This window comes from Macrosteles quadrilineatus, unplaced genomic scaffold (assembly GCF_028750875.1).
Source record: "Macrosteles quadrilineatus isolate MER2022 unplaced genomic scaffold, UCM_ALF_1.0 Scaffold_1__1_contigs__length_201487025, whole genome shotgun sequence".
Lineage (NCBI taxonomy): Eukaryota > Metazoa > Arthropoda > Insecta > Hemiptera > Cicadellidae > Macrosteles > Macrosteles quadrilineatus.
Genome location: NW_026542594.1, coordinates 135,887,711 through 135,914,412, shown reverse-complemented (window position 1 = coordinate 135,914,412; position 26,702 = coordinate 135,887,711). Strand labels below are relative to the sequence as shown.

The 26,702-nt window shown below is 35.4% G+C and overlaps 1 protein-coding gene across 1 annotated transcript in view; it reads left to right on the top strand.

The window, feature by feature from the left end:
* LOC128985440 (uncharacterized) overlaps window positions 1-26,445 on the top strand; it is a 36,452-nt gene extending 10,007 nt beyond the window's left edge. The window contains exons 3-10 of the mRNA XM_054404921.1: window positions 10,732-10,856; window positions 11,544-11,776; window positions 12,495-12,660; window positions 15,255-15,320; window positions 20,001-20,145; window positions 24,022-24,107; window positions 24,859-25,081; window positions 26,023-26,445. Of these exons, the coding sequence (XP_054260896.1) occupies window positions 10,732-10,856; window positions 11,544-11,776; window positions 12,495-12,660; window positions 15,255-15,320; window positions 20,001-20,145; window positions 24,022-24,107; window positions 24,859-25,081; window positions 26,023-26,030 (1,052 nt within the window). The 3' untranslated portion in view covers window positions 26,031-26,445. The remainder of the gene's footprint in view (window positions 1-10,731; window positions 10,857-11,543; window positions 11,777-12,494; window positions 12,661-15,254; window positions 15,321-20,000; window positions 20,146-24,021; window positions 24,108-24,858; window positions 25,082-26,022) is intronic.
* Window positions 26,446-26,702: the final 257 nt, after the last annotated feature.

The window sequence follows — 26,702 nt, the reverse complement described above, 5'->3', positions numbered from 1 at the left end:
GTTGAATTGGTGAGTAGGTCTTTCAAAATCTTAGAGAGCACTGGATCTTTGGCTGTCTCGTTCTTAATGATTTCAGCTGTGATTTCATGGCTTGAAATTTGAAAAATAACTTGGCTGCAGATTTGGTGTACCTCTTTTCCGATTTTCTTGTCTTTAGTAGAGTGCGTCTGTGTAAGATTAGCTCTTGAAAGACAATCCACGTTTTTATTTTCCATGCCCTTTTTGAACACCAACTTGTAATTGAAACCTGACAGATATGATGCATATCTGAGTAAACGAGCTGAAGTCATTTGTGGTAGAGCCTTGTCATGTCTGAAGATCCTAGATATTGGCTGATTATCTGTTACAAGTTGAAATTGAGTCCCGAATAGGTAATAATAGAAGTGGGAGACACCAAAAACTATGGCTAATGCTTCCCGGTCTAGTTGACTATAGTTACATTCGGCATCAGTGAGTGAACGTGAGGCGTAAGCAATTGGCCTCTCAGTACCATCTATTAAGTGGCTAAGAACTGCAGCTAGTCCAGTAGGTGAAGCGTCTGTGGTGAGGACTAACGGTAGTTTTGGATCGAAAGGTACGAGTATCCTGTTACTGCAGAGCTCAGTTTTGATTCGTTGAAAAGCCTTTTCACATTCTGGTGTCCATTCCCATTTCTTATTTTTGCGTAACAAACGTCGCAAAGGAAAAGTGACAGTTGAAGCATCTGGAAAGAAACGAGAGTAGTAAGAAACCATTCCTAAGAATCGTTGTAATTCTTCAACTTTTGATGGACGTGACATTTCTTTAACAGCTTGAACTTTGGTAGGAGATTTCTTTATTTTGTTTAACTCCACCACTCGTCCTAGATATTCTATTTGTTCTTGAAAAAATGAACACTTCTGTTTGTTTATGTGTAAGTCAAAATCTGAGAGTCGTTGAAGACAGGCCTGTAGATTTCTTTTGCACTCATCCATTGTTGAGCCATGGCAAATTATGTCATCAAAGTAGGCCTCGGTTTTAGGCAACCCCTTCAAAATTTGTGTAAGAATTTGGTTGAATTCAGAAGGTGCTGTCTTTATTCCGAAACTTAGACGATTGACACGATAAGTTCCACGGTGTGTTGACATTGTCTGGATAATACTGGACTCTTCGTCGACCTTGAGGTGCAGATAAGCTTTGTACAGATCAAGTTTACAAAAGTAACGAGATCCTCTCAAACTATCGAGTACATCGTCAATTTTTCGAATAGGATGGTTTGCCTGGACTATTCGTTCATTCACACCACACTTGTAGTCGACACAGAGACGAACACTTCCATCTGCCTTAGGTATCACGACTAGTGGTGACCCCCAATCACTTGACGTAACAGGCGAAATGATTCCTTCATTTTCAAGTAAATCTAGTTCCTTGTTGACCTGATCAATAAGAGCATGAGGTACGTTTCGTTCACGATTGAAAATAGGCTTTGCTCCTGATTGAAGATGTAATGATACTGTAAAGTTTGGAACGCATCCAATTTTTGGCTCGAAAATTGGCGCAAATTTTTCAAACAGTTCCTCAACTGAATTTACTGGTTGTAATTGAAGGGTAGTAGCTGGTCGGTTCATTTCAGCGTCAATTTCACACAGTTCAATACCCAGTCCTCGGATCCATTGGCGCCCTAGAAGTGCATCATGACCTGAAGGGACGATGTGAAGGTCACCTTTGAACTGTTTACCCTTGTATGATACAGAAACTGATACCTTTCCCTCTGGTTTGATTATGTCTCCAGAGTAAGAACGGAAAGCTAGCCTTGATGGTTCTACAGGTACGTTCAGATGTAGACGTTCAAAGTCATTCTTCGCAAGGAGAGAAAATTTAGCCCCACTGTCAACTTCAAAACATTGCAATTTTCCATTTATAGTGACAGAAACAATGTACTTGTCTGAATCATATCCAACTTCAAATAAATCTACAACATCAAAGTTCTGGTAGATCGAATCAATTTTGTGCACTTCGTAATCAGAAGAGTCGTCACTAGAATAATCGTCATCATTTGATCCTGAATGTAGGTTGTTGGTTGAATTTAACTTTGATGTTGATTTCTTAGTCCTTGACATCAGTGTAGTTATGCAGACCGCAGAGACATGTCCTCGTTTTAAACACTCCCCACATTGGAGTTTATACTTGTGTCTGTTACAATTTGCAGCAATGTGTTTGTTACTTCCACATCTAAGACAGAGGCCTTCTATTCCGAGGGCATTGAAGTCAGGTCTTTTGTTATTTGAACGTTGTTTCCAGTTGAGAGATGTCTTGTTGGATGAGCGATTGTTAGAGAACTGGTGGGATCGTCTGGAAGACCTTGTAATTTTGTGCACTCCAGCCGAATCCATATTAAAGTTGTTAGAACATGCATGTTGGTGAAATTCTTTGCTTTCAACCTTTGATGCTTCAAGAGCAATAGCTTTCTCTAGAATGTCATCAAACTTTGTGTAAACGGATTGTAAAAGGTGTTCCCTAAGCCAATTGTCCTTCAATCCTCGTATGAACTGTGCCCGCAAGAAAACATCAGCAATTGACACAGATGTTCCACATTCATCGTTGGAGCATTCTACTGCAAATTCACATTCTTGAAGATCACGTCTGAGGTCGGCCACAAACTCTGAAATTGACTGGTTTTCTTTTTGAAAGATATTTAAGAAATAATGTTGAGCAACAACAACACTTTTCTTTGGAGTCAATAGTTTCTTGAAGTCATTCAACAGAGTTTCATAATCTAATGATTTGAGTGGCTTGTCTGGGCCCAAAAATGCAGATAGGTTGTTATAATGTTCACTACCTATAGAATTACACAAGAGCTGAGCAATTTTCTTCTTATCAGTCAAACCTTTCATTGTATAATAGTTTTCGAAACGTTCTAAATAGCTGGTAAACTTTTCTTGTTTGGCATTGAAGTTTTCGAATGTAGCAACATTTGACATTGTAGATTGACAGCTTTCTTCTCTGGGTTTTCCAATTGATGTAACAATTGTTTGAATTTGAGCTTGAAACATGTTTGACATCTCACGTACAAGTGCTTTTTGTTGTTCATTGAATGTGTTTAGAAGTAAGGTAAACTGTTGTGCATCCATTATAGTTTGAACTGTATAAAATATTAATGTATCTTGAAACTAGAAATTGAAAGTAATTTTTAAAAGTAAATGTGTTGAATTTTTCAGTGGCTAGTTGATTTTCACACTCGTCGCCAATTAAAATGACTCTTATTAATTACAAAATAATTAATAAATGCACGTATATTAACTCAACACAAAATCTATTTCATGAATGTTTACAAAACAAAAACAATAGAAAAACATATGATAGTAAATATATGTATAAATGAATTATAAACAGTCTTAGAGAAGACATAACATATGTGAAGAAATAATTTGAGGCATCAGCAGAAATAATAATAAATAGTTGCTAGGCAACCGGTGATAATAAAAAAATTCTATGGTTACTGCCTGTGTATTTAATATGCATTAAAGTTTTAAGAAAGTAAGCGTACAGCTGATTTTGCGGCCCCGGGATGTGAAAACCTGCTTGGTCCCCAAATTACGATGACAGCTGGCATGGCCAGCAAAACGTAACTTTCAGCCAACAATTAACGTATGTAATACAGCCAAAAACATCATATTGTGGTGAAATAGTATATTTCGTACCTAGGGCCGAAAATGAGGTTTTGCCGGCTCGAGATAGTTTTTAAGTTCTCGACTTCGTCTCGAACTTAAAGGGATCGAGAGCTGCAAAACCATTTCGGTCCGTGGTACGAACGCTATTTTTCACCACACTATACCCTATTACCACTATTCACCACTATAATAATGCACACTGATAGTCAACACAACTACAAATTTAAGGTTATGTGAAGAAATAATTTGAGGAATCAGCAAAAATAAAAATAAATAGTTGCTAGGCAACGGTGACAATAACACAATTCTATTGCAATGCTATGGATTTTGATTGTGTATTTAAAATGCATTCATGTTTTAAGTAAGTAAGCGGACAGCTGATTTTGCGGCCCCAGGCTGTAAAAACCTGCTCGGTCCCCAAATTACGATGACAGCTGGCATGGCCAGCAAAATGTAACTTTCAGCCACCAATTAACGTATGTAATACAGCCAAAAACATCATAGTGTGGTGAAAAATGTATTACCTTATTAAAATCAGTGTTATTATTATTGTTTGTATTACTGTATTTTGATTTGTTTATTTCAGTTTAACTTAACCAATCAATAGTTTTATTAATACTTATGAAGTCAAACGGGGTAAAACCCGTGGGTAACAGCCAAGGGCGGTTCCAGGGCTAATTTTCGGAGGGGGCCATTCTATCAAGGGTGCATAGTTGGAAAAGTTAGTAAAAAATTCTAACTAGTTAGAAGTTTTAGTTAGTCCCGTTAAAAATAACTGATAGAAGTTATTAGTTAGTTAGTTTAAAAAGTAACTGATAAAAGTTATTAGTTAGTTGATGGAGATATTCAGGAGACAATAATTGGGTTTCTCTGTTACACTATAAAGTTTTACCTAAAGTATAAGTTTTTTTACTTTCAATAAATTTCTATTTTGAAATTTAACTCTTGTCTATTATTATTTACTTATCTCTCTGGTACAGTTGGACAATAAAATCATGAAAATACATTCGGTAATTGCACTGACAAAGGTTACGACAAAGTGTCTATAAATGTACGGGAATTGTCCATGAATTGTTTATCCAAAATGTAGTAGACACCCTGAAAACGTGGAATATTTCAAATATTTACTTGGACGAGAGAGCTGGGTCGATTTATAGAAAGCAGAAAGCACACATGAAATTACAATATATTTAACAGTACACTTAAATAAAATAATTAAGAATAACAAAGATAGAGCAGGCATCCAACATATTTATTGAAAGAATCAAAATTTTTAGCAATATCTGTAAATTTAGATTTATTTGTCTTGTATTTATCTATATTAAATATTTTACCATCTTAAAAAAAAAAAAGAATAAACCCAAGAAACGATTCAAACTTTCTCCAGAACTGCTTCATTTAAAAGAACAGTGTTTCCAGTAGCCTACTACGAAAAGACAAAAGACTTACACTCTGAACATTTCCTGAGACAGTACTATTTGAGACTGAAACTCCGATACAGAAACTTAATAAGAGATATTAAAGCACAATTAGTACTAAATACAATTGAACAGTCAAACAATAAAACAGTAGGAACTTGAAAGGTAATAAATAATATTAAACCAAAACAGAAAAGGGAACAGGAAGGCATTTATCTTAAAAACAACGGTGACGTGGTGGTCAAACCAGAGGTGGCACGTGAGGCCTTCAATAAGCATTTTGTTGAAGTGGGGAAGCATGCTTGTTTAAATATAAGAAACACTCCCTCTTCCAGTTCAAATAAAAAACAAATAAATTCCTCATTTTTTCTGAGCTCCGTTACCGAAGAAGAAATCAAAAGTATAATTAACGAATTAAAAAATAAAAAGTCCACTGGAATTGATGAAATATCCCTGAATTTGCTCAAATATATATCAGATGTAGTTACAAAACCTCTATGCCACTTGATAAACACTTCCTTTGTTGAGGGAAGATTTCCTAGCAACCTTAAGGCATCACTAATAAGACCTATCATTAAGAATGGAGATAGGATGTGCTGCAACAACTATCGCCCCATAAGCCTAGTTTTGACCGTCTCCACAGTGTTTGGGAAGGCAGTGCTGAGTAGATTGTGGATACCCCTTGAGAAACACGGCATACTATTTAAAAGTCAGCACGGATTTGTTGAAAACAAATCGACGACAAGAGTAATTCTCAGTCTCATAAACAGAATTGTAAAAAAGATATGGATTCCAGACTAGCAGTAGCTGGGATGTTTTTTGATTTCAGTAAGGCCTTTGACCTCGTAAACCATAGACTTCTCCTTAGCAAAATGAACGACATGGGCATTAAAGGCACAGCTCTCAACTGGTTTTCGTCCTATCTTGAAGGTAGAAGGCAGTCTGTAATCATAACTGCAGTCGATACCACGGGTCATTTACGGAACCATGTCTCTTCTGAGGCTGTAGTGAGGAGAGGTGTGCCACAGGGGTCTGACCAGGGGCAGATCCTCTTCCTTCTGTTCATTAATGACCTGACATCTAGTGTAAATGAGGCAAATGTATGCCTATTTGCGGACGACACTTCCCTAACTGTGTCCAGACCAAGTACAGAGGAACTGGAACATGTCACCTTTCTGGAATCAAACTCCCTTCTTCAGTGAATGATGAAAATTACAACATCATCTTGAACGCTCAAAAACCTAAATTGTCCAGTTTTCCATTTCTAACGGGTCAATGCAGTCCCACTATGACTTGAACATTCTCCTCGACGATACCACTATCTCCCCTTCTTCAGAAGTAAAATTCCCTGGTCCTGTCCTTGACGAAAACCTCAAATTTCACAGCCACATCGAGCATGTCAGCAAGAAAGTATCGGTGGGTAAATTCATGCCAAGAGTTTTCAGCCAATCAGCCACCACTGATGTCCTATTATCAGCCTATTATGGGCTTGTTTACCCACATCTAACTTATGCGGTTCCTGCTTGGGGGTGCGAAAGTGAGAGGACTAGGTTCTTGTTTAGGCTTCAGAGAAGGGCAATCCGAATTGTGTTTTCTATTTCCAAACAACAATCATGCAGGGATTATTTCAGAGCATTTAAAATGTTAGCTTTCCCATCTGCTTACATCCTCCAAGCTCTAACTCGAATCTTTCCACAGCAGAAATAAGTTACTTCCCTTTTCTCATCTGCAATAAATTCCAGGTATCCATTGTGCAATACTTAAAACTACCAATTCCTCGACATTCCACTTCTTTCTTTCAAAGAAACCTTCATTACAATTCCGTTAAACTATTTAATAGTAGTCTTCCACCTCAACTTAAGGCCGAAGAAGATCTAAAAAAGCTTAGAACATGTCTAAAGTCCATGGTGCAAGAAACAAGGAAACTAGATACCAATAAATGTTAAGTTTTCTGGTAGTTGTCAGGTAGTTGTGGTAGTTGTGCAAGAGACTTGACAACATGTTTACTGTCTAGGCTCAATGTTTAAAAATCCATCTTAATAGCCTACATCCAAACCATTACAGATACAGAAGCCCCTCATTAATTTGGACTAGGTAATAATTTGCATTCCAAGTTGGGATGATTAGGCTAATAGAATTCTAAATAAAAGAAACATCTGGGCCCTATTTCATAAAGATACTAGTCTAGTAATTACTAGTATATAGTAATTACTAGTCCCGTATTTACATGTCCTACTAAATTGTGTTTCATAAACGTGTTTATACCGCTAGTAAATACTAGTGTATTTTACTAGTCACGTGACCAAAAATACTAGTCACGTGACCAACTTTACAAGTGAACAGTCAACACTAATTTCTAACCTCAATCACGGGTTTTCTGACGCTTTATAATTGGTTTAAATTTTGTTTTCATTTGATACAAAAAGTTAATAGTTGTATAAACGCAGTGTTTTCTTTTAATTAATAACTATATAGACACATAAGTAAAACAATCACATATTATTTATCAAAACGCTATTATTTATGTTCATCAATGAGCCCGCCGGCGCTTCGCGTCGCTGCAATCAACTCGGTGATTGTGGTAGCAGGTTGTAGGCCTAGTTGTGGCGCTCAACAGTTGGGTGGAAGTTGATCTGTTGCTGCCGCATTCGCTGTAATTTGTATAGTTTTTGTTTTATTCTGACATATAAAATTAAGCTTGCTATGAGTAAAGAAAAGAAGGCTCAAATTTTGAATGTAATTAAATCGTCTAAGGACATTTTGTTAGGAACGTTTTCAAGTACCCTAACCTATGTTTTCAAATATTCGAATGCATAAGAATATTTGGGTTAAAACCCATTCTGTGATATTCTAATTTTGAGTCTACAAACCATGAATAATAAGCCTAAACATTTATTGATGTAACAAATAATTGCAACGCCGTTACAAGCAATGGAGAAGTAGGTTTTCAAGTATATTAAAACATGACAAATATGCTATGGCTGGACGTAGCTCAGAGGTAGAGTTCTCGCTTCTCATGAGGTGGGTCCCTCCCTGGTTCAAATCCGCGCCACTCACTATACTTTTTATTCCATTAATTAAACTTTTACATGTTTTTGCATTAAAATAACAGCTCTAATATTCAACATCTAATTTTTTTATTACTTTGAATAATAAATTCAGAATACCAAAATGGATTAAAAGTAATGTTTTTATGATAAGCAGTTCAGTCCAACGCCCAAAAATCAAATATAGGCCTACAAAATTGTTACTACATCACAGGGTTTTAGCTATTATTGAAACAAATAATAAGCACCTAAAAAAATACAATGCAACTCCTCTTTAAAATTGTCTTACTATTATTTCCTATTAAAATGTCTTTAAATAAAACCGAGAGCCTTGGGTGTAAAATAATCTGATCATTAATTAATCTGTTGCGATTTTGGATACATTTTTGTACATCTTTGTATGCAATACGGTATGTGGTTTTAATTTGGTTTCTCTCAAAGCTTAAAAATCTTTTATCTGTGATAGCTAAATAGTTGATATAACCATGAAATAACTCAAGTAAAATTAGACTAAAATTTCACAGAAATAGATAACTTATAATTATAATTAATTCTAATAGGGCGATTGTACATCTAAATATATAAAAGGCAAAGCCCTCACTGACTGACTCACTCACTCACTCACTCACTCATCACTAATTCTCCCACTTCCCATTTACCTAGGAGGCTGAAATTCGGTACACCGATTCTTTGGGCATTAAATAGGAAAACTAAGTAGTTTTTATTCTGATCAGGCTTTCGGACTCTGCCCCAGTGGCTCTGGAATTTCCCATGTTAACCTTATGATTTTTCATATTTAAAAGGAATTTCTTAACAGCTGTTTCAATTAAACAAGTTGGTTCTGTTCTATGATGTTCAAAAGCATTAAAGTTACAAGGATTACCAACAGGGTGCATCACTATTATTTTTTTAAATTTATGACTACATCCAATTTGCAACCAAAAGGTGAGTGAGCGAACGAACTTCAACCTGAAAGCGAGATAGCGTAGCGAACAAGCTAACCTGAAGGCAAGTGAGCGGAGCGAACGAGCTCCAACCTAAACCAACTTCAACCAGGACGTGATTGAGCCATGCGAACGAGCTCACTTGTGAAGTTAAACGGGGCAAAGCCCGCGGGTACAGCTAGTACATTATAAAATTCAATTTCACTCATTTTGTACTAGGCAACATTTATTGATTGTAATTTATATCTAATAATAATTATCATTTTTAGCACTCACAGATCTATTTTTATCTTAAATTGCAAACTTGAGCCAATTCGCACTTGCAAAAAGAACTTAATAATCCTTCTTTTTTTTAATGATGTGAGTAATGAAACAACTCTCTTTCCAAAAATACTAGTCTACTTCAAATAATACAGGTGTAGAGAGGCTGTTAGAAAATGGCAAGTATTTACCAGTGTAATTTACAAGAGTAAAACTTTATGAAACACATTGCTGTCTACACTAGTAAAAACCACTATAGTAGTACCAGAAACAAAAGAACCCTGGGCCGTTTCGAGCCGCGCAGGTTTCAATGCTACGCCACACCTACCTGCGCGAACCACGTGATCTTTTCGTTTCTGCGCAGGTTGTTTTGTTCTTGGGATATCTATAGTAATACTAGTCCCTACACTAGTAGGTTTTTGAAACGTAGACTTGTAAAATACACTAGTATTACTAGTCCATGGACTAGTAAATACTAGACTAGTAGTTTTATGAAACAGGGCCCTGAAGGAAGTATGAAGAAAGCAGTGCTATATCAGGGACCATTTAGGAACCCACCTTGTGGTAACATATTGTGGATTTAGAAATGCAAACAGTGGCTAACATAAGTGCAGTAAGTTAAAATGTATTTAAATTTGTGTAGGCCCTAGGATTATAGATTTTACATTTCAAATGCCATTTGTGCCTTACAGTTACAATAGTAATGACACAGCTAATATAGCTAAACCCTCTTCCCATCCGTACCACCATACAAACAGAGATTTTCACATAGTCCTAAATTGCTAGCTACGTAACAAAACTGTGTATTTTATAGTACAGAGAGTACATTCTTAGTACTTTCTTTACAGGGAGTACATTCTTAACTCAGCAAAATAGGATTTTTATAATCACCGTCGTAGTGATTGCTCAAAAGAGTGGCTAGGCGTTTTAATTATATTAACAAATGTAGGGATGGTGAGGATGTTATTCACGTACCAAATATTAGTATTAAGGCATTTTAACAATCCTCAATAATAATTTCTACATTGAAGTCTTCAAGTTTTATTGTTTTTAGGTTTAAATTTTGTTTCTATCACTAGTGTAATGGGGCAGGAAAGCGTGGGAGCAGGGTTCCCCCTCTGCTTTTCACAAAGAACCTGTATATCAGTAAGCAATCCGTATTTTTCCGAGATAATGATGAGCGTTCCTGCACTGGAAAATTTATTACTATAGCACTGATTGCTATAAAGTAAGTTTATTATTGCTAATGTCCATGTAAACACTGTTAAGAGTTTCAGAATTGGAAGTGGTTACTTCAGCAGGTTGGATTGAGTTAACAATTATCATACATTATGCAGATTATAATTTGCCTGTGTCTTGTAGCTGTAAAATGAGTAAATAAATAAAATAAATAAACATATATGTATCACTAATGATTGATTGATTTATTTAGTGAAGTACAACCAAGGCCCTGTGGAAAATCCTACCCCAATCACCCCAGGAACGATGGTGGGATACACTCCTGCTGGCCAACGACATGAAGTAGATCTCAATTTTGGTAGACCTTCATCATTCAATGTAAGTTAGATTTATTTGCTGAGAATATTTTAGTTAAGTGTGATAAATCAATTACTTTGATTAAAGAAACTTACAGAAAACTATTTGCTTAGCTTGACAATCTTATTGTGATCACGAGGCAAGGTAAGGTGGATCTGACATCCACCTTAAAAACAGTGAGAGGTAGTTCAAATTCTCACATTAACTTGCATAACATTATGAATTCTTCATCAATACAGGAGTATAATAAATTTACCAGCTGCTTATTAGTAACTAAAAAAACCTTCTATATAGCTGAGTCCGCTTTGATATATTACGTGTTATGGTAGTTGGCAGGGACGTACATTATAACTCATGGTAAACAAGCGTAATCTATTATTGCACTTTTAAGATTTCTCCATTCTTAACCTACATATATACCCAGAGATTCCTAAACAACCTAAAGATTCCATTAACAAATTAGAATGCCCACGTGTGCTCGTAGTAAGCAAGTGTAAGTGTGCTCGCAAGTAAATACTGGTTGTAATTGTTTTCATTCACTCGGCCTAATACACTCTTTTCTCAACAATCCATGTGATAGGGTTAGGCTTTTAAATGGCCAATATGGAGTTAGAATTAGTAAATTTTTTGGGAAGAAATCACTGATCATGAATCTTAATTAAAACTAGGTGTCAAATTAGCCTATATTTCCTTTCTCCCTAATTTCAGTCAGAATATGCACGTATGCAATGGGATTATGCCACGAAAGTCAATGTGACACGGATGTTCCATCAATTGGCGACAGGAACATTCCTGCCGGATGAGTTGGATCCTAATATTGAAAGGAGGTACTTTGCTGAGCAAGACATGATAACCAAACAAGCTACCGATCACTTTGAGCAAGTAGCCAACACTTCACCAGGAGCAGCTGGTTTGACTGAAGAACAACAGATGTCTCTACCGTAAGTTAAAATTTAAAACTTACACTATTGGCTTGAATTTTACTATTTTAATATTGACGTTCTAAAATTATTTTATTCATTATTTTTTGGAGGAAACAGAACTTTCTTATGATTATGTAATTTCTTTTTTATTATTGGAAAATATACAAGGGACCATGAGAGTCTGCAATTGGCAGCAACCAATACCAAGACTCTGGACTAGCGCGACGTTGCAACATCACCCATTCACTACTTTTCGACACTATTTAAAATATACTAAACAACATTTTCAAACCAGCTGGTAATATTAGATTTGGCAACACCACACGGTCCTCATTGGCTCCTTCGAAGTCACGTGGTAAATAGGCTCCTCCCTCAATCGCAGACTCTCGTGGACCTTACTGTAATTACTTTATATGATTACATGATTAAGTAATTATTTTTATGTTTGTGTAGGACAATAAGCCTAACAGTTGTCTTAATTTTTATTGGGTTAATTAATTTTAGGCAAACAGGGTCTAGGCCTACTTATTGTAAAACCCAGGAAAATATTCATATTTTCTTCTTACCGGTACTAATCTGAATAGTATGATTTTTAACATTTTATATTTAGCAAAGATGAAATAAATATTAATGTAAGAACAATTGAGGTAGGAAGTCCTATTATCTGAATTTTTAAATTTAATTTAGTCCTCATATTAATTTTTACAATAGGTTCATAAACCAACTTTCTATTTAGATTTCTCGATGCTGAGGTAAAGCTTTTGGAGCTTAACGAGTTTGCAGTGGTAAGGATTCGAGACTTTTCTAAAGAAGTTGATCAAAAACTGCGGAACGCCCTTGATCTTCCAATAACTGCACTGATGATCAAGAAAAATCCTATGATACTGGACACTTTGGAAATAGTAAGTTATTTCCTACTCTTACAGTAAAAATAATTAAGTTTTTAAATGGGACTAATAAGGAAAAAACGCTTTGAAATTTCAAATGATCTCACATAAATAATAATGTTTTCTCCATTATCCCATTACAGTATCTCCATTATCTCTTGGTTCTATTATCCTAAAATTCATTCATGTAGGCTAGTAAAAGTGTTTTATCCATGTTCTTACAAAAAATTAATCTAAAACCAAGTTTGATACTAAAACAATGGAAACAGCAGTTTATAGAACATTAATATGAAAAAAAGCTAGTTATAAGGCTTATAATTTTTTATTTTACCCTTTGACAACTAAATGTAGTTTTCGTTAATATAGACTTGACGTACAGGAATGTATTTGTTGTGTATGCTAAAAGGAGTAGCCACGTTCTGGAACATAATTTAGTAAGATTTTTTTAGAGTTCCCAGTTTAGAGGATATATTTTTATTTTAAGATGTTACTATGTTTTCAATCTATTCGTGAAGACATATGGTAAAGCATATTGAGGATATTAGTGTGTAGGTACAATTGATGGTGGAATGTGGATTACCTGTAATGGGTCTAGTGCGAAGGGATATGAGCACCTGACTAGTAAAGGGAAAATATGGTGCAAGATATTTACATGAGTGACAGGAACTGAGTTATTTAAATTGTGTGATGTTTGCAATGCCTGTTGACCTAAAAAAAAATTTCCGGGTCAATTTATTGGTGCTAAGTGTTAAGATGCAGCTATGAAGGTGTTATTTGATGGTACCGAGCTGTGTTCGTTTGCACAATATCGCTATTAGTCATTCTTAGTCTTGTTGATTTTAATTGTTATGCAGTTATATCAGTATACTAGCCGCTATCCTCGTGCCTTGCAACGGGATCAGTATTCAAAGAGTAGTTTGTACTATAAATGAAAATCTATCACAATACAGGTAGTTCCAAATCTGTCAATAGTGTGATTTTATAACATTTTTAAGGAGACATTTTAGTGAAAATATGATCAGGCAAATGGAAATTCGCTTGGACTGCAGGTTTGCTGGGGCGAAGGTGTTTATTAATGTTTCCACAAAAATGTATCTTAAGAATAATTCTCATAAAACTCAGTATAACAGCCGAGGTTAGTACAGGAGCAACGGTTATAGGATATCTCATCAATGAATAACTTCTTTTATCAATGACCATATTTCCTTATGAAATATTATTTAAGTATTAAATTTGCTTAAACCATATGTGTGTAATTGTGAAATCAAAGGCATTTGAAAGTTGTGCTTCTCTGCTTGTTTACATTTAAACATTATGAGTTCTTGCCATGGATACCAATCAATATTTACTTTTAAAACTCTCGCCTCAGAACTTTGAAAGCCCACCAGGCAGAGTCCTAGGTCAACATTGAAGCGGGAATAATTCTATATGTATCCTCGTAGCTGTAGCTTTATTTTTGTCAAATTTGAGCCTAGTCAGTTCAGTAGTTTTGAGTTTTTAGCTCACAAATACACACACACACAAACACACAGACAGACAGACTCTTCCTCTTCACTTGATGGGGCTTTATATTAAAAGATTTGGAGCTGCCCCCAAAATACCCCATTTTGTTGTTCCGGGCAAAATTGACATACTGATCAAAAAGTAGTTTCTACTTTATTGTTACAATAATAATGAGTTTAGTTTCCCTGGTACAACCCATAAAAACGCTAATATTGGTGTATATTTTTACATGGGCTCTCCGAGGCTGATGAAAAATGAAAAATGCCCGCCATTCTTAAATGGGTTGAGATAGAGACCTCTGGTTTTCGCCAATATTCTTTTTAACTAATGGCCTTTAAAATGATGAGCTACTTCATAGGGAATGCAATTTTTTGTAATAGTTACCCCCAGCAACCCCTATTTGGTGGTGGGGGGTGAATTTCAAAATACCCCCAAAAAGTGCTTTACATTACCCTAGTAATGTGTAGGTATCAGGGCTCTTTTGAATATATGCAGCCATTTAAAAACTAACCTAGGGGGACTATTCTGGGACAACCAGCATAATAAATAGAGACACTAATGTCAATATTCTTTAAGGGTAAAACATTTTATTATGACTAGAAAGTATTCACTTTTAAAGTATCAGTATTTAATCTTTAGTTTTTAATCTGTTAAATTAACTTCTTGATCAGCATTGTACGTGTTATTGAATTTACGGAAAGTAAATCAAATACGTGTTATAACACTTAAAACATATATTTACGCTTATACTGTTACTCACAAGACAGTAAATATTCAAAAGATGGTAAGTGGTGATCGATTTCGATTGGACACTCCAATCATCATCAGACCCCATAGGCGAATTCGCCTATTGGGTCTGATGATAATTGGAGTGTCCAATCGAAATCGATCACCACTTACCATCTTTTGTATATTTACCGTATTGTGAGTAACGGTATAAGCGTAAATATATGTTTTAAGTGTTATAACACGTATTTTATTGACTCTCCGTTTAATCTGTTCTATCCCAAAAAAAGGGCCAGAGAGCAAATTATGGGGAGGGTGTAGTATAGAGTGAAGTTGATATTTTTTAATTTCCCCTTATTTATTTAAATTGTTCTGTTTAGTTGGCTTCGCAGTGTATTTACATTGAGGTGGCTGCCTCTGCCGGAGCCTTGCTTGATAAAATCAAGGTAAGATGTGTTTTGTAACAAAATAGTTTACTGTATTATCTATGTTTATCATTCAACTTTATAACCTCAGTATATATTAATATGTACCAACTTAACACCACCAGTAGTGTAGGTGTTTGGTAGTTCAAATATACTATTAATTCCCAGGCTTTTTTGATGATGAAATTATCTGTCCTTGATTGCAGCTTGATAAAAGACAAGAAGGTGATATCTTGCCATTTAGCAAATTTCCCTGTAGGGAAGAAGCTGTTACCTAGGGTTTGTAAGATCTGTCCGGTGTGATGTCCGTTGCCGCTAATTTTTGTCCGGCGGATGTCCGATCAATCTCGGCGTGAGAGTGGTTTGCAAGAAAAAGGACATTCACGGTTATTTCTCTTGGGAAATGAGCTAGTGCCAACAATGACAAAAAAAATTCATATAAATGAGACATTTCAAACAAACTAAATGTATACTATATCGTCAAAACTGTTTGAAATAACATCGGAGTTATTAAAACAACTTTATCGTCCTTAAAATAAGTAAAATAACTACCAAACATAGCTGAACCATCTGGATCTTGAAACAAAGAGACCCATGAAAATAGTTTTGGTTAAAATAAAAAAAAACAAACCATTTGTTCAAAGCAATTGGATTCTATTATAATACCACCGAAAACAATAAAATCAATATAGGATGATAGTTACAGTTTTATTAAATAAATTTTACTTTTATTACAATCACTCTGGAATAAACTAAGCGTGATTTTTAAATTTTTACAAGAATCTTCATGAGAGTCTTACACTTGTCCGCTCGGCGTACACGCTAGAAATGACTGGGGCCATTTTCAGCGTGCCACGCTCAGGACTCACGCCGGACCGATGGCGGGAAAACTCATGTCCGGCGTGATCGCTCGCGCTTGGAAATCGCACCCATTTAAAAGCATGGCTTCAATTTAAACTTGATTACGTAATCACGCTTGTCCACTCAAGCTGTCCGTCCGGTGTGATCTTGGAAACCTTAGCTTTAGGTGGCACAGTAGACCTAGACCCTGGACTGATTTACTTTTTAATTTTGATGTCCCCAAAGGCCAAAAGCACTATTAGTTCAAATTTGCATGTATACATTATATATAGGCCTATACATAGGTACTAGGTTGGGTCGGAAAAAACCAACAATTTTTCTTTTAAAAACTCTATTTCGTATGGCATTATTTTAACTGAAATGCTTTTATATAAAATAATGTATTGTAATTTACATACTTGACAGGAAATTGTTATTTGAATTAATACATTAATATAATGTTTATTCTTAGTATAATTGCAATGAGGCGCGCAGTATTTTTGGTAAACATTATCCATGTAAAGTTTTGTAAGGATCTAAGTAAAAACTTTCAATACCATGAGAAGAATTCTCATAGAATTGTAACAAATGTAGTTGTTTTTATGTTTTTGGTATCCGGCCTAGTGACTCTGCCAACGTCGTGCAAAACATTAGAGGCTATTGCTGTTGTAGCACGATTGGAAACACCATAACGATCGCTAAACAATACAGTACAGTTAATCCTCATTTGCCTACCATAGGTATTCTTTTTCGGAAGTTTAAGTAAATATTCTTGGTTGTTGTCATTAGAATCGTAAATTTTAGTTTGTGAGCAAGGAGCACATGGATACATTATCATCACCATCCTGTTGTTCAGTTTCGGATTCTTAAACTCGGAATCACATGGCGTCGCCCAGGTCACTGACCACTTGCACTTGTCCGCTCGGCGTACACGCTAGAAATGACTGGGGCCATTTTCAGCGTGCCACGCTCAGGACTCACGCCGGACCGATGGCGGGAAAACTCATGTCCGGCGTGATCGCTCGCGCTTGGAAATCGCACCCATTTAAAAGCATGGCTTCAATTTAAACTTGATTACGTAATCACGCTTGTCCACTCAAGCTGATAATAGTGCCACGCTAAAGTGAATTTGTCTATGCGCGACCGGTAGATCAATTCTGACTTCGTCTGTTGTTTTTGTTACGTTACTATCTGAATGTGTACAAACAGATTTTTTGTATTACATTTTGATATCGATTATTATATTTTAAATAATACTAATACAAAATGAAGTTTTTCTTGATTTTTGGCAATATTTGCAGCCGATGCACGACAGGAAGATATTAATATACTATACTATTATTTAAATACCATTTTTTTAGTGTCTTGTAGATGATATTTTCAACTATTACATATTAAAAATTAAAAATTAAAAAATTGTAAAAATTTCCGATAAAATATGAGTTTTTAATTTTTTGTTCAAACTTTAGAGCACATGCGTGACCAGAAGATAACAACCAATATTTTTAATATTTTTACCCTGTTTTGGCCTTACAATTTAACAACTTTTCCAAGGTATTCCAACTAAAAAAATAGTGATTTTTTTACCACCCTAATAGGTACGTCCGTGAACGCAATAACTCGATTAATTTTGATCCGATTTTGATGAAATTTCACTTGAAGTTTTAGGGTGAGTTAAATTTAAATGAGATCGCGAACCAGCAAGATTGGGTAATGGAACAGAGTTTTAGGTTGCTTAAACATTCAAAAAATTGTTTTTTTCAATTGTCCACCCTTGAAACATGGAAATGCCCAATTTTCATTACAGCCATTTTCTAAAGCTTAAAAACAAATAATTTCGTCCATCAATGCATTGTACAATAAAAAATTACGGATAAAATTCAAGAAACTGTTCCTTTAAGAAAACTGTTGTAGCCAGCTTGTTTATGGATATATTAGCGAATTTCCCTATAGGGAAGTAGCTATTACCGTAGGTCTAATGGTAAGACCTAAGCCCGGGACCGATTTACTTTTTCATTTTGATGTCCCCAGAGGCCAAAAACACCATTCGTTCAAATTTTTATATATCTATCAATTCTGATCAATTATATATATATATACTATATAGATATATATATATATATATAGATATATATAGATTATTATATATAGATATATATATATATACTAGCTGACCCGGCGAACTTCGTATCGCCTAAGTTATAGGTTTCCCCTAAGACAGACCGATGGAAAGAAAGTACCGTTACGTTTAATTTTCAAGATGATCTCGTTCGCATCGCTCAATCACGTCCTGGTTGAAGTTCGTTCGCTACGCTCACTCACCTTTGGGTTGGAGCTCGTTCGCTACGCTCACTCACCTTTAGGTTGGAGCTCGTTCGCTGCGCTCACTTGCCTTCAGGTTAGCTCGTTCGCTACGCTAACTCGCCTCCAGGTTGAAGTTCGTTCGCTACGCTCACTCACCTTTGGGTTGGAGCTCGTTCGCTACGCTCACTCACCTTTAGGTTGGAGCTCGTTCGCTGCGCTCACTTGCCTTCAGGTTAGCTCGTTCGCTACGCTAACTCGCCTCCAGGTTGAAGTTCGTTCGCTACGCTCACTCACCTTTTGGTTGCAAATTAGCTGTTGTCATAAATGTAAAAGAAATAATAGTGCTGCACCCTGTTGGTAATCCTTGTAACTTTAATGCTATTGAACATCATAGAACAGAACCAACTTGTTTAATTGAAACAGCTGTTAAGATTCATTAATTCCATTTCTCATAAGGTTAACATGGGAAACTCCAGAGCCACTGGGGCGGAGCCCTTTTAAGAATTTCGAAACGGGAAATAGTTTACGTCCGATTCGCATACCTACAGAATTTACACACCAAATTTCATAACGATCGGTGAAGTCGTTCCGGAGGAGTTTGCAGACAAACACTGTGACACGAGAATTTTATATATTAGATATATATATATATATATATATATAAATAAAGATTAAACATTAATAAACTTAGTACCCAAGTAAAATTATTTATTACTTTACTTGGGTACTAAGTTTATTAATGTTTAATCTTTATTTATATATAGTAGCCCTATTTTTCCATTTTGCATATATATATGTGTGTGTGTCCATCCGCACGATAACTTGAGTAATTTTTGTCCGATTTTGATAAAATTTGGTTTGAAGGTGTAAGGCGGGATAAACTTGAATGAGTTCGCGAACCAGCATGATCGGACTATGGGAACGGGGGTTTATGTGGTAAAAATAGGTTTTTCCCATTTTTTACCCTAAAAACACAAAATTTCACAATTTCTTTTTAAACCATTTTGTAGAGCTTAAAAAAACAAATAATTTAATATATTGAAGCGTTATTATGCGCCTAATTGTTATGGAGAAAATTTAAAAAAATTGTAATTTTAAAATTCCTATGTTATTCTTATGGAGAATAAGTCAACTGTTGTAGTTTGCTTGTTTATGAACATATTTTGATCGATTTTGGAAAATACTTTTATTTCTTACTAAACTATTATCATTTAATTAAAAAAATCTTTTTTACCCTCCCTGTTGCAGCAAACCTAATTACTCGTTAAACTTATTCTATTTAAATAGGAAATAAATGTGCTATTTTTATGGAGGCATTTTAGTGTAAATCCAATCAGGTTAATGGAAATTCGCTTAGTCTGCAGGTTTGCTGTGGCGGGGGTATTTTTATCTCATTTGGCTAATTTATTTCATTCATCTTTCATTTCTTTATTTCATTCAAAACTCAAACTCAAAAATGTTGATGAAAACAATACTTGGCAACTCTTTAGGTTTACATGTTGTACATTGGATGTAGGCTAATAATTAACTTTATATTAATCAATTGAATATTTTCAGGGGTTGTTTCAAGTACCGGAGAATAAAGAATTTAGAGAATTCTTTACCGAAGAAGTAGAAAAACTGAGAGAAAAAACAAAACACATGACATGTTTTGGTATTTTTACAATGGTTGAAGAGCCACCCGAGGAAACAGAAACATCAGGTGATGTTCGCTTTCTTTATGGAATAGGCCTAAACAAACAATCATACAGAGCACAATGGGTATAGTCAAAATTATGAGTTTAGTAAATTTAAAGAGCGTTGAAAACACAATGTGCTTTTGAAATTCCAGCCTGTTACATTAAAACTTTAAGCAAGTTTAATTATAGTGTCTTCTTATTGTTTCCATTGATACAAATCAATAACTAATTCAAAAGCCTAAACGGCGACTCAAATCATTTTAGTAATTTACGCGTGTTTGTCATACTAAACTCACAAATTTCAACACTTTCCCAATAACCTGTTCTTAAATTTATTTGGAGTAAACTTGATTTCAAATTAGTTAAGGCCCATTAAACGTGTTTTTATACAGCTATGTCATAATACTTTATTTATATATTGCTTTTATATAGGTATATTACCGGTATATATTGTTCATTCAGTTCACCAATCTATTGCAATGAACAACATAAAAATCTCGGGCGACAAGGCTAATCATTTTAACAAGTTATTACATTTTAATCTTTCAAAGCGGAAATATTTATGTGTATAGCATGCTATGTGTCAAAGCTGATTAAAATATATATTGCTAATTTAGTGGGAATTACGTGTAGAGGTTAAGACGTCGGCTGGACCGGGGGTGTTGCCACAAGGAATTACGTGTGGAGAGTAAGCCATCGGCTGGACCGGGGGTGGGGGGGGTGGGGGGGTTGCCACAAGGAATGACGTGTGGAGGGTAAGCCGTCGGCTGGATTGGGGGGGGGTTGCCACAATGAATTACGTGTGGAGGGTAAGCCGTTGGCTGGACCGGGGGGTTGCTACAGAGAATTACGTCGCAGAGTAAGCCATAGGCTGGACTGGGGGTGTTGCTACAGAGAATTACGTTGGAGGGTAAGCCTCCGGCTGGACTGGGGGGGTTGCTACAGAGAATTACGTTGGAGGGTAAGCCTCCGGCTGGACTGGGGGTGTTGCTACAGAGAATTACGTGTGGAGGGTAAGCCGTTGGCTGGACCGGGGGGTTGCTACAGAGAATTACGTTGGAGGGTAAGCCTCCGGCTGGACTGGGGGGGTTGCTACAGAGAATTACGTTGGAGGGTAAGCCTCCGGATGGACTGGGGGTGTTGCTACAGAGAATTACGTTGGAGGGTAAGCCTCCGGCTGGACTGGGGGTGTTGCTGCAACCACTCTCCCCCACTCCACTCCGATAGAGAGAGGGGCGGTTGGCCGTGACATCACCGTTCGGTAGGCTTTTTCGTCGGGAGCCCTTGGTGCGTTCCCTATTTTTGGTGTTTTACTTTTTTCTAAAACCACCTTTCTAAAATGTTTTTCATCACCATATTTGAATTCTACCGACTATTAAAAACAAAATGAATATACGGTTCAATAGCTTATCTCCTCTAACCAATTTTATACAGATTTTGAAAAACCCCCTTACAAATTCACCAAAATAAGCGTGCCACTCCACAAAGCACATACTGAAAATTGGTCTCGCCACTCCTAGGGTTAAAATTCAAAGAAATCTTAAAATCAAAGAGAGGTTAGCAATGGGTTTGATGATGACCTGATATTATCTCATATTTTATTCAACCAGTGTCTTAAATGGTGTTCCAATAACCAAACGACTATGGATACTTGGAAAGCACTGTAATTTTGATTTTAGTAAATCCCTTAATTCCAGCCTAATCATGTAGACTAGTTCCAGTTTTTATTTAGTAAACTGTAGACAAAGTCTTAACTGGCTTCAGGGTTCAGGGTTGAAACCAAGGTCCTGTAGACGTATTAAATTACTCATTTCTGTTTACCAAATGTGTTTTCCAGATCCACTAAGTTGTAAAAATTATTTAAATCGGTGTAAGCATTTGTTTTGGCAAAACACAACCAGCTAAAGATATATCTAAGTTTAAAAAAGTAAGAAGCTTTACCGACCGGGTTGGAGAGTTTAAACAGTGACTAGTTAAAAGGTTCAACCTGTAATTATCAGCTTAACCTTTGCTTACTAAGGTAACTGTAGTGTTATCGTAAGTAAATTAAAATATAGTTTTAACAAGACAAAATTTGGTAGCTTTTACAATAAATCAAGATTCAGAATGTTTACCAACAAAAACTAAACAGTTAATATTCTAACACCATATGTTGTCAAACACATATGAATAACAACACATCTCCCCTTTAAAGATCGAACCTCCAGGTGGTAGGTTTGAATTGTCTTGCGAGCTTAGATTCGCTAAAGGATTTATCTGAGACGCCATTGCAGGATGATCGAAAGGTTCTGATCTTCTCAGGTGTTCTGAAGGACTGGTCTGCAGTGCTGGTTGAGAGTGATCAGAAGGCATAGTAGTGCTAAATCTTTGCAGTGATCTTCTGTTCCTCCGCAAACAACCATCTTGCGTTTGAATTATATAGGATCGAGGTGCACGATGTTTGTTTAATATAGTTCCTTCTTGATTCCTGTCCTTTATATGGACTTGAGCTCCATCAGGTAGAGTAAGCAATTCTGTGGCTCTATGTCTTTTGTCAAAATAAATCTTTTGACGATCAATTCTTGCTTCTTTCATCTTTATGTACTGTATTGCTAAAACAATAAAAAAACCCGCTGCCACCATGTAGTAATATCTTAAGTTAAATTAAAATATAGTTTTATTTAACAAGACAAATACTTTATTGGGTAGCTTTTACTATATATCAAGACTAGCAGAGTACCCGTCCTTCGTACGGGGTGGCATATAAGTAAAAAAATGTTTATAGCAGTTATACTCAACTCAAGCTTTGAAACTTGCAATGGGGGAGGACACATTTTGATAAAATTTGCCTCTTTAAATTTACGGTATACTATAGTAAAAACACATCTACCATAGCAATAATATTCCACCACTTCATCTAAACAATATAGAAAAACAAATTATTAAAAGTTCACAAAATATCAAAAATAATTCATGAAATTAAAAACATAAACACAACTGTAAACAATCCTACTTTGACAGTTCTCATTGCATATCACAGTTTGTTGTTGCTGCTTAGTTAAAATTAGCTGTTTTCATAATTGCAAAAAAAATAGTGCTGCACCCTGTTGGTAAATCTTAAAACATTTAATGATTTTGCATATCATAGAACCAACTTTTTTAAGTTGAAACAGCTGACTAAATTATTTAATTCCCTTTAAATATGAATACTCATAAGGTTAACATGAGAAACTGCAGAGCCACTGGGGCGGAGCCCGAAAGGATTTTTGAGATAGGAATATGCCTATATGTTAAACGGAAACGTGAGCTACCATCATGTCAAATTTCAGCCCAATCTGTCCAGTAGTTAATGCGTGATTGAACTTCAAACAAACAAACACACAAACTTTCACATTTATAATATTAGTAAGATTCAGAATGTTTACCAACAAAAACTAAACAAATAATATTCTAACACCATATGTTGTCAAACACATATGAATAACAACACATTAACATAACCAGTAACCACTGTTATAAAGTATGTTCAATGTTGAATTTTTCGCCTAAACAATTTACCAACTTGCCTTATTCCTAACTTTCACAGCTCTTCCTATTTTATGTTAACTTGGCCTATTAAACCCTTTTCTCTTAATTTTAAAAATACGAGGGTCGCCCAGAAAGTAAAGAACGTTTTAGCATAGCTAAATAAAACAAAAATCAAAAATATATCAACACTAGCTGTAACCCGCGGGCTTTGCCCCGTTTAACTTCTTAATTTTCAAGATGATCTCGTTTGCATGGCTCAATCACGTCCTGACGTCCTGGGATGGAAGATACCCAAAGCAGTTGGCTATATAGAAACCACTGTTGAACTTTACATCTTCTTTCAGCCTATAATAATCTGTGAATATCAGTTTAAACTTATATTTTGTTTCTAGATGACCTAATTTACTCAAGTGAAGTAAGCCGTTTGACCCCATTAGACTTTTTGGTTAGATTGGATGAAAATGGAGCTGCAAATTTGGTATGATTTTAATTTATTTATTATTTAGCAACCTTTATATAGGCCTTTTACTTAGTTTATTTTTTGTTTGTACACTTCAATCATATAGAATTGGAAGAGTGATAACTTGTGAAGAGAAAAAATCACTGCCGGAAATAATGAAGGAATATTTGGAGAAAAAAGGAAAAGAAAACAAGACCGGGAACATAAACTGACCAAAGTAGTCTAACGGAGACCATAAAATACAATTAAAATTTCCTTTGTCTCATGTTAGCATAGTAGACAACAAACAATTGGTCAGATTTACCATATAGGACATAGACTACAAAATCCTTATTAATGTTTATCAATTGTACGCATCAGCTTTAGTTTGCTTTCCATTCAATTTAAAATGAAAATACCATATTGTGATTAGGACTAGGTGTAGGGGGAGAGCCATGTAACTATCCCCAGACACTAGGATGGAAATATTAAGTATATTATACTGGTCCAGCCAAGCTCAAATATGTTAGTTAAATATGTACAACCTGTTTTTGTAATAACCACAAAAATGTTTTTCTAAATCAAATCTGGACCAGTATTTGCACCCCAGAGCTAATCAGAACCAGGTGACACACTAATAGCCTCACTCGTCGAGTCTGTTGTGTTTGTTGGGGGTGCACAGAACCAGCGGGTGGCCTGGTCAGTGTGATCTGAGGTGAAAAGTACTTTAATCCCCTGTATAATGGTTAAACAGGAGTGGCTAGTTATATTTGTATTTTCTTTGTTTCAGCCAGAAGACGATTGGGTTGCCATCAGTGCTGATGAGTTTTGGAGTGATGCGCTACCGAATTCAGATTCCCATGATATGAACAGTAATGTCACAGACGCAGATGACAATGATTGCAGTTCTATTTCCTACTATATATCCAGTGATGAGGATGATAGTAGTGTCATGAGTGATGAGGATGAGGAGATTGAGGACTTGATAGATTTCAATGAATCATTTGCTAAAGGTATGCAAGTATGCTAGTGATGGTTTTACAAACACTTTGGTACTTTATTTATATTAATAATCTATCGCTTCAAACTCATAAAACAAATTACGCTCAATTCAGATTGCTTAAACCATTTTACCTTGTTTTTTTTTTATTTTAATTGCAAAATTTAGTAAAACATAGGCTTACTACACAGCTGTGCTCTCTAAAAGTTGTCCCTCAATAATCTGGCCCAATATCATAACTAGGAACTAGTAGATAAATGAAATTGCCGGATTAGTTTATCATATTGAATAGTAATGAGTAAAAAGGGGGAAAATTAAAAATTGAGTGGGCCTATGTTTAAAGATAATGGCAAAATCATAAACATTCTGGTGTTTTCAAAGACAGCATAATCGCCTCCCGCAATCTTGATGTAATTGTGAACATTGCTTATTGCAGAGATATTGCGAGTTTTCAATTAGGCCTACACAATTTTCACAGAAACTTTCTGCAATCACAATAATATTGCGAAAATAAAAGCTCGGCTTGGTTGATTTTGGTCATTCATCTGACTTTAGACTGGACTCAGTTTGGCTTGACAATTGAGCCCTCACACACCTAGAATCTTGACATTAGCTTTCATAAATACTAATATTCAAAACACATCACTTTCCTTTCCTGCAAATTGACACAAATTGAATGGAGACACACAATGATATGAAAATGGTTATAAAATCAATATCTCTTACTGCTGGATTACTTGATGGTCTTTTGAGTGCTCATCTATATCATATACTTAGAAAATAGAATATCACACAACATAAACATAAGAATGTTGAGAAGCATTATTTTGGTGGTATTATTGATGCCTGTTGACTGGAACTCTATAAATCTGTTTGGGTTGGAAGAAATTACACTGAGAATATATAATATAGTAATCTTTAGTCAGTTTAATAACAGTTTTTCTTTTTTTCCAGAGGAGTAATTTGTGGAGTGCCAGAAGAGTGCCTTCTTCATTACCAAACCACAGTACAATTGTCCAGACATTGTACCATGTAGTACAAAGAGACAGTTAAGATATCATTTGTATTAAGGTTAAATATGGTCCAGTTGCCTTTTTTTCAATTCAGATTTATTTAACTACCTAAGTTTTTTAAAGATCCACATAGTTTTCAAGTTTTACCGCGGTTAATAGGGTCGTCAGTAACATTTTGTGCCTTAATAGATCCAAAATGCTGAAATGAATTACTTTTATTAATTCTGTAAGTTGCATGATAGGCTACAGTATTCAGAAAGATAGAAGATGAAAAAATATAATAAGGCAGTCCATTGTAGTTGTAATGAAAAAGGAAAAGGAATTTGGTTACCATTATTAAAAGTTAAAAATATATGTACCATAATATGTGTCTCCCTGTAATTTCAATAATTTTCTCAGGTTATACCATTGATTCCAAGTGATTTTTCCCTATGGCTATGATATAATTAATGCATACAATTATGGTTACCATATCATACAAATGTGCAACCATCTTGTTACTTGTTAGTTTGTAAAACTATGAACTAATTTAGAAATGAAGATAAAATTTAAGTTATTTATCTTCAGTGTTTTTTAGGTCAATAAATTGACATTCCTAAATACAGTAAGTTTCTTTGAACC